Source organism: Pyxicephalus adspersus, chromosome 2 (genome assembly GCF_032062135.1).
Source record: "Pyxicephalus adspersus chromosome 2, UCB_Pads_2.0, whole genome shotgun sequence".
NCBI lineage: Eukaryota > Metazoa > Chordata > Amphibia > Anura > Pyxicephalidae > Pyxicephalus > Pyxicephalus adspersus.
The window spans coordinates 5,110,731-5,120,302 of NC_092859.1; the positions used below are offsets into that span (position 1 = coordinate 5,110,731).

Consider the following 9,572-nt stretch of genomic DNA (forward strand, 5'->3'; position numbering starts at 1 on the left):
AAGAAATGCTATATTTTTAGTATGGTTTTGTCAATGGTAAGTTGACAATTATTCACATAAAAGAATCAAGGTTTTATTCACGTGTGGGAAACTCACAACAGACAAGGCAATAGAGGTTGGGACCGTCCCTTCCTCTGTCTATGAGAGTCTCTGAAAACTAACCTAAAAGTCTATTTTTTTATTCTTCAGTTCCTTGCGTCACCGGTCATCCAATTCTGGGCTAGTCTTTTTCTTTAATTTGCCTGGAGACAAAGCGAGTTGTTGTTTTGCTGTAGCTGCACATTCCACTCATTAGTATTTTTTTGGGGGAGATTACAGTTTCTATGGTCTCCTTACCTGCTGGTTTCACTTGACCAGGTGCAAGGCCAAGGCGCCTCCGGGAACAGAAGTAAACACAAATAACTGAGCCATTTTAAAACAGAATACCATAGTTTGAGTTCTCACTATACTTATGGCTATATAAATTTTATATACATTTTATTTACAGTTTCCAGTCTGCATATTGTTTATTGCCTCGTTTTGCTTTCCTTGACATTTCCCTCTCAGCTTTGGTTGCCCACTGCTCTGCTTCTGTTAGCCTTGTCTGTGACCTTGTGGAGCACCAGTGGTGCAGTTGTTGCAGATTTGAAGGTTCCCTGTCTGATAAACATTGAGGTCAGGAGCAAGAGGGTCCATCGGGTTTATTATTGAATAATAAAAAAAAAAATCCTTAAAATCTTTGTTGGTTATATTTTGGACCTCCTCTATAAATCCTCTATGGCTGACTAGTAATCCCACATGGCACCATGGAGTGTTAGCAGGAGGAGCAGTGAAAAGGTAATACAACCTTGGATCTTTGTTTATTTTTAAAGCTTATTTCTCATGCCCATGTCGGTATTAAAATGGAATCCTCTTGTCATTCAGCAGGGGACATTCCCAACAACCAAGTGGACCACACTCCCTGTTTATTACAACAAGAGGCAAAGCTGTGGTATTATTTTAAAGGGTATATTTAAAATTGGCCTCTGATTGTTGGGGATCACTCTCTGCTGATTTACTTTTGCACAGGATGAGAGGTAGAGTGGAACAATAAGAGCTAAAGAGGCATTTTAGTGTTTTCTTATATGTATGGAACGTTCTTCTTCTCAAAGAGTGCACATAAGACAAGAGCCCTCTGGAAAACCTTCCAGCAGATGGCACCACCATGGACTACACACCGATAACCTTGTGGCGCAATGGTAGCGCATTTTACTGCACATCAGAAGTTTGTGTGTTCAAATCACGTCAGGGTCAGTAACTTTTTAAAAAGCCAAGCTTCTCCATTATGTTTCGTCTTATACCAGGGAACAGCTCAATTTCAATTTAGAGATGACCTCTGAGCTGTCACAGCTGTCACAAAAGCTAATACTAACATACCATATCTTAGGTAAAAACTATGGCAATTATAGATCACTTTTTTTTTTTTTATAATTTTTGGTGTAATTGGGCAATTTAAGCTATGGTTAAAGAACATTTTAAAGAGATGAAGTTTTGAAGTGATGAAGTGACAAAAGAAAGCTTTTTAAATGACTCTTGTTAACTGTTAAAATTTGTTAATTACTTTATTCATTTCAAAATACATAAAAAAATTTAAAAACACTACATCAGGTTATACATAAGTGTTGTCACAAATATTGGACAATATTTAGAGGTGACAGCTGAACTTAGATTGCTATTTGTAAACTTTTGGAAGTGAGTAAAGACATAGGTCTCCTTTCCCGATGCGTTTCGACAAGGATGGCTTCCTCAGGGGAATTAAAAAATTGGATAGCAAATATAAGGAGATAACATAATGCATATAAATATTTGTTTATATACTGTGTTACAAATAGGTCATTTAAATATTGCCTTGTCAATTACAGAGTGATTAATATATAAGAACATGGTTTTCATAAACTGCATCAATAAAGAATAATGAAAACATGAATAGAAACACTTACGGCTCAGACTTGGGTCTCTGTGTGTTCGGTACATTAAAAGCAGATAATATTGGTTTTGTGACTTAGCTGCATTGCGTTTGAGGGCATTATATTTTCTGATAAATAAATACCATAGTTTAGGTATGCAATTCGGCTCATAAGAGGAGAGAAGAAGAAACGATGATAAATACAGATTGTACAGAAAGAACTTATGTTTATTGTATGATCGTATTGTAAGGTGGCAGGCCCCATACCAGAAAAATTAAAGTTAAACTGGTGTGTCTTATGGTCCAGTGCGTCTTATGGTCCGAAAAATACGGTAAATACTTGATGGTACACCGAGTACCATTGAAGTGAATTAGTTCTGAAGAGGGAATAGAGTGGAATCCTTCTAAGGGGTTAAGGAAAGGAAAGGACAGAAGATTCCAATAATCAAATACTAAGACTCAAGTCAAAGTTAGCAAATAAATAGTCCTAGAAAAACCAAAAGGTTGCACACAGAAAGGAATACTTATAAGATGCATTATAAGGGCAGCCTGAAAGCAGCCTCCCAACACAAAGGGGTTGGTACTGCATTCAGGGCCCCCTTATAAATGAATCAAATTAGTGATTCAGTTCAAATCACGCATGCATTAGCGCATGTGCGATTGGTAATATGTCTTTATTCATATCCAAAAGTATACGAATAGCAATCTAAGTTTAGCTGTCACCTCTAAATGTTGTCCATTATTTGTGACAACACTTATGTATACCCTGATGTAGTTTTTTGGTAGTTTCCTGAATTTTTATGTATTTTATAAGGAATAAAGTAGTTAACAAATGTTAACAGTTAACATGAGAGTGCCATGTAAAAAGCCTTCTTTTGTCATTTTCCCCTCTTTAAAATTTACTAATAGGAATAGGCTTGGCACTAGCCGGGTACACCTTCCTAGTCTTTGAATTATGTCCCTCCTTATGGAGTTTCTCTCTGTATTTCACTATGGTAAGAACATAACTGGTCAGTGGGAAGAATGTCACCCTTACAGATTGTAAAAAGAAAACTTGTGTCACTTAAGCTGAGAGGGATAAGTTGCTCTTACCTCAAGGAACCCCTAACAACATCTGGAAGACCCTTAGAGTTCTACCTGGTTGAGATACACTGAACTAGGGGGATGTGGAGATGATTTCAAAAGTAAAAATGTTTAAAAAAGTGTTATATTTTGTTCTCCATTGAAATGTGTTTGTGTATCTCGTTATACATTTGTTCAACATGCAAAAATACATTCACATCATCTCTTTAGCTTTGCTGGATGGTAATGTATTATGTATGGCGCAAATGGGTTATTTAACAAATGTTGTTAATATAGTTGAGATGACAGCTTAAATAACAAACATATTATTAGCTCCACGTAGAAAAAGATGGCCTGTACGAGGACTGAACTTGCAACCTTGACATCCGAGTCATGAACACGAGAATCCGTTCTAATTAACTGAGCTAACTGGCCACTAATTAACACTAACCTTGCTGATTGTACAGAAATATGTACTTCTATCCAGGACACTAGAGACATATTTCTTACAACAAATTGGGTGAATTCAATGTCAGCTGGGAAGCCAATCACAACAGGTACAGCCCCCCTGTGTGGTACTACCAACAGTTTTACCAGGTTCAATCATCTTGTTAAGCCTGTACCACCTACTCCTCATTCTCCTCCTACCCCTTTGCCTTCTTATCTGTTTCCTTTTTTGGGAACATCACCTCTACATTGTCAACCTCTACATATTGTGAATCTTTAAAAACTCATGAGAACTGGTAAAGGAAAGAAGTGCCATACTCTGCCTCGTCAACTATAATCATATAGGCCCAACCTCTTGGCAGTCTCATCTCAGAAAGTGGAGGATGTATCCAACTGTGGGGCCCACAGTAATGACATGGAGCCCCAATGAGGATATCCGTTGGCTGAGGGTCTGGGGACCTTGTACATTGGCACACCTTTCCACCTCCCTTTATATATATCCCTGATTTATATAATTTGCCCCAACACATTTCATAAACTAGGTAGTTTTATGCTTCCGAAACATTTAACCAGGCTTAAAATTGATGTTGGATGAGTCATGAAAGTCTCTTCTCATTTATGATGGTCTCACCCAGCCATTGCTTTGTTGATAATTGTGCAACACCAACAAACATTACCACGAAACAGGCTGATCTATGATTTCATATATTGGAGTTCAGCCTTTTATATGCTTCAATGAGTCAGCAAAAATTTTAGAGAATTAAAGCAAATATTTGAGTATGTCAGCTCCAACTTTAGTTCCTTCAACCTCAGATGTAAACACCCATTTGACTACTGGGAGTTCTAATGCTACGTACACACGTCCAATGGTTTCTGGACGATATCGGATGATAATCTGACGTGTGTACAGTACCCATCGTCCGAACGACTGTCCTGGCAGATCCATGGATGATCTCCCCCATTGCTTCCATTAAGAGCGTGCAGCAGGGTGCAGGCTCCATTGTTCTCCCCCTCCTCTCTTCATTGAGCAGAACGGTGCTGTATGGTCAACACTCGCTCATGCATCGTGCAGTCATTGGAAAGGTTCGTGAAAGATCCTTTCCAATCTTAATTATTGCACGTGTGTACCCAGCCTAAATCAACACAAGGCTGGATCTGGCAGATAATGTGTTTGTGATGCTCTTCAGCTTCGGTGCAAGTCTCTTGTCACATTGAACTGAATAGGAATGGTTGTGAACCATTTTGGACATGTTTGAATGTGGTTGTTCCTGTGAAGGATTGAAGCATAGTTCCTGGAAGTGACAAACCACATCTGACTGCCTTCCTCTGTGGGAAAAGGTGCAGCACAACTGTAAAGGCACAACAAACACATTCACCTGCGGGTCAATTTGACACTTTTAAATATTTGTTGTAGCTGAACAACATCCTTATTCCAACAGAGAGTGAATATGCAGTGTTTCAGGTACAAAGTACTGTTATATAATGCCAGAAAGAAGGGAAGAAAAAAGAAAGAATGGAAGCAGACTTTAAAAGGACCTTACCTTATTCAAAGATTAAAAAGAAAAAAAAAAACTGTTACCCTCCAGGATCTAAAAGGTGAGGTCCTGAAAACTAAGTTTGCATATATGTAACCTAAAACCATATAAAAAGGCACCCTCTTGACCTAAACAAGTGGAAAAGGATGAATCTACACATGTCGAACATGATGGAAAAATTATATCTAAAGCAAACACTTCTACTAGTTGTAGTAAAGCTCCATCAAAAAGAAAAAGACTTAGTGGTAAGAGCCTAGAATTTGTGTAAGGGTTTAAGTAATCTCCTATGCTGGACCTAATTATCTTCAAAATCAGCCTCCTATGGACTTGAGCATTGAGACCCAAACATGTTAAAATGAAGACAAGCTTGAATAATTTACAAAAAACAATGACTTCTTCAGGTGGATACCGGCCACCAAAAAATGAAAAAGGAACCAACAATTATACCAGAAGAGCCAAATAAAATACTACAGGTAAAGGGAATTTAAAACCTTTCTCCAATGAATGACCAGATGTGTGAGAAACTTATACAAGATAGAAAAATAAGAAACATGACAAAAATAAAAAGTTGTGATCAGTTCTTCTATCCAGATGAAGATTGTTATATAACATTGTCATATCTATTTTATGGGTATTTATACAGGCTTGCAACAAATGTTTTGTATTATGAAGAAATGTGTATGAATTCACTAGATAATTCTGTGTCCCAATGTCAGGATGCTGTCTGCATAATGTCATGGGGAACCCAAAGTCATTTTATTTTGCTTTTGCTTTTTTAGCACCCAGTGGATGCAGGTAGATTGAGTGAACCCAGTGTGGCCAGACAGCTTCCAAACCTCCCTCAGGCTGACTGGCCATTGTGATAGAATAATAGAGTCGAGGATGGATGCCCCATAGTCAAATTATGTGTTTTCCCTGTTTGCAGGTAAGAAGCTGAGATTAGGAGCACCCTCTGTAAGGGAGAGCTCCTAATCAAAGCTGGTTATAGTACCTGTACAAGACACCTGTGTCCACAAGAAGCGATCAATTAGATTCCAAACTAGCCACAATGGCCAAGACCAAAGAGCTCCAAGGTTGTCAGGGACAAGATTGTAGACCTACACAAGGCTGGACTGGGCTTCAAGACTATCATCAGCTTGGTGAGAAGGTGACAACAGTTGGTGTGATATTTCGCAAATGGAAGAAACACAAATAACTGTCAATCTCCCTAGGTCTGGGGCTCCATGCAGGATCTTCCCTCGTGGAGTTGCAATGATCATGAGAATGGTGACCTAGCAGCCCACAACTACACGGTGGGCAACATGCCAGTGATCTCAGTGATGCCAGTGATATGGCAGCTGGGACCATAGTCACTAAGAATTTGGGGGGTGGGGGCTAAGCTACCAATCAAATTTTAGAGGACCTTTTCATGAATAGGAGATGGGGATTGCTATTCATTTGGATTTAAATAGCATAACATTTTTATTATTGTAACGTTCCTTATAAATAATGTTGGAACATTAAACATTTTTAAATTTTTATAAATTTGAAATTTATAAAAATGAATTTTGAAACAACTGTTCCCTTTTTACTTTGCTGTACGCACACAAAAAAATTGTCCACGAAAATCTACAAACCTACCATGGGGGGGGAAAAAAAAAAAAAAAACCTTTACAGTGTGTAGTGTCACCCATGCAGAAATTTTGATCAGCATTGGGTTCTCCAACATTACCAGTTGAAACCCCTTTTTTAGGCTGAACCAAAGAGGACACACCGGGTCTGCACACACTGCAGGTCTTTTTTAAATTTAAACACATACTGTGAATAATTAGTGGTGCTTTCAATTTAAGTGAATTTTTAGGTGTGCTTTTAAACACTTTAATTGTGACAAAAGTGGCATTTTTTCCTATGTTATCTTAACCAAACTGGCCAAAAACACACTAGGAAAATAAAAACTACACAAATTATATTTGAGCAATACAATAAACTGGAATGAGTGCAATACAACAAACAGGGCCCAGTGTCCACTCACAAAGGTCCCATCCAACCACTGGCCATTGGAGCTAAACGGCACAAAGGTTTACTAGGTGAGGACCTTAAAATACCTTTGCCAAATGGAAACTCCAAATAATTAACATTGGATAGATGGAAAAGTCCTTTTAAATGCAAAATTCAACCCAAGGAAAGATGGCCAAAGGCAGCTTCACAATTCCATCATCTGCAAAAAGTCCTTTTGAATGCAGTTTTTGTAGCTCCAAGCTGGATAGAAGCAAATGTGAAGTTGACCAAGATGTCTCTTGTGGATGAGCTCAAATGCAGGACAGGCTGTGTTGTTCTGGTGGTTCAGGTCTCTCTAGAAAAGGTTGGGGTACTTTCAGCGTCCCTTTAGTAAAGACAGGGGATGCAATGCTGTTAAATCTCTCTTGGCCTAATTAAAGCTCTCCAAGGCTGGAGAGGATACACTTTCATAAGTGAAGCTAGGTAATCCAGCATACCTGCAAAGGATCTGGTCCAGGATTTAAATCATATGTAATAGCAAAGAAATTCATTCAGGGTTTGCAGGATCACCCAGCTTTTACTGCTGTAAAACATATATTCTCTCCATTCTTGGAGAGCATTAAAAATCAGACCCTCTTATGCTCTGCTTGGATTCTGCAGGTTGAAGATTATCTCGTGTTTAAAATGCTGGGGGATAAAGCCTTATATAATGGCCATTAATGCAGCCCAGGGCAATCTCTTTGGTAGCATAGGCTTAATGGCTGTTGGTGCCAAAAGGGCACTGCGCCAGCATATGCCTCCCATAGGTCTGCTTCAAATAAAGTTTAACTGTAAAAATGTTTTAAAAATAAATTAAAAGTTTTCCTGATTTCCTGGTTCCTCAAAGTATAAATGACTGGATTAAACAAAGGAGTAACCACCGTATATAAAAGTGATAAAATTTTATTGGTATTGAGGGAGTTCCCTTTGGAAGGACTCAGATAAATGCTAATTAATGAACCATAAAAAGCGCACACAACAGAAAGATGAGAACTACAGGTGGAGAAGGCTTTGTGCCTTCCGATGTTGGAGGTAATACCAAGAATGGTGATGAAAATGTTCACATAAGTCACAGTGACAAACACGAAAGGGAAAATAACGATAATTGTGGTGAACACCGATGTCTCCATTTCAACGGCAAAGGTATCAGAGCAGGAAAGTTTTATTAAGGGGCTGAAGTCACAATAAAAGTGATCAATAACGTTGGGACCACAAAACTCCAAGATGCACACCATTAGGAGAGATATTAAGGCAAGTAAAGATCCAACCAGCCATGAACATACAACAAGATAAAGGCAAACGTTAAAGTTCATGAGTAGGACGTAACACAGGGGGTTACAGATGGCCACATATCGGTCATAGGACATCACCGTCAGCACATAGCATTCCGTAGTGACACAACAGCCAAATATATAAAACTGAGTAAAACAGGCCAAGGAAGATATCACGCTACCTTCATGTTTTATAACATTTAACATGTTGGGAGTGATGTTTGAGCTGAATAATAAATCACACAATGATAAATGTGTGAGTAAGAAGTACATGGGAGACTTGAGAAGATGAGTGGTTGACACCAACACAATGATGAGTAGATTTCCACCTACAGTCACGATATATATTAAAAAAAGAAGAGTAAAGAGAGGAATTTTGAAGGCATTGAGATTTTGGAACCCCAGAAGAAAAAATTCTGTTACATAAGTATAATTTCCATGGAACTTTACCATTTTTAGATTGTTAGATTCCGTTAAATTAGCCAAACTGAACTTCATGAAAGCAGCAGAGCATTATGAATAATCCAAGATGTGTCACAAAAGGATATATTACAGTGTATCATCCTCAATGACATGATCCTGAAAATAAATTGCAGACATATAAATATAGAGATTTGAACATTTCATTCTCTTAGTTCTTTAACCATTTTTCTATTTTAACTTTCTTTTAGGTTATTTTTGTACCTTTGTAGCAGGACTTCCCTATATGAGGTTTTTTGAACTGAAATCCCTTTGGGATCGATTGGATTTTTTTTTTTTTTTTTTTTACGGTCTTCAAAATCAATAATAGGGGGCATCGTAAATTCAAGAAAGAAAATATCAGGCTTTTACTCCATTCTTTCTTATGGTGAGCAGTTTTTGTTTAATATGTTTCTGATTCTATGCAACTTTCCAAAAATTCACAAATATATGACATCTCCCTAGCAGACCTATAGATTCCAGGATAGGATCTCTACCAGGTGAGTTGTCTAATTGATTTCTATCGAGTACCATATGTAGAAAGTCTCCTCTTGTAAAAAAAACAATCACACAACTTTCTGTGGATAACTTAACCTTTTTACCATGGGGGTACAGTCGGGTCAGAGAACCCGTTCTATTTTCCTGTTTCCTCTTACAAAGGATCCTTTTCCAGGGCGTTTCAACAAGGATAGTCAACCCATTTTTTTTTTGCAGGCAGTAAAAGACTAGTTTAACTGAAGTCAGGTAAATACTTTACAGAGTTTCACTGTCATGTTACAGATAAAATACACAAATCCTTGTGTTTAATCACTCATGAACAGGGTAAAGGATCCCATCTACTGATGCGTTTCGCCATAT

At 38.0% G+C, this 9,572-nt stretch overlaps 1 protein-coding gene across 1 annotated transcript; it reads right to left on the bottom strand.

Moving 5' to 3' along the window:
• Nucleotides 1-7,768: 7,768 nt before the first annotated feature.
• Nucleotides 7,769-8,708, bottom strand: LOC140322259 (olfactory receptor 5P68-like). The gene has a single exon (XM_072398844.1). The coding sequence runs from the start codon at nucleotides 8,706-8,708 to the stop codon at nucleotides 7,770-7,772; it is 939 nt and encodes a 312-aa protein (XP_072254945.1). The 3' UTR covers nucleotide 7,769.
• Nucleotides 8,709-9,572: the final 864 nt, after the last annotated feature.

Coding starts and splice junctions, on each gene's coding strand:
- LOC140322259 (XM_072398844.1), bottom strand. CDS start 8,708: ATGGTAAAGTTCCATGGAAATTATACTTATGTAACAGAATTTTTTCTT.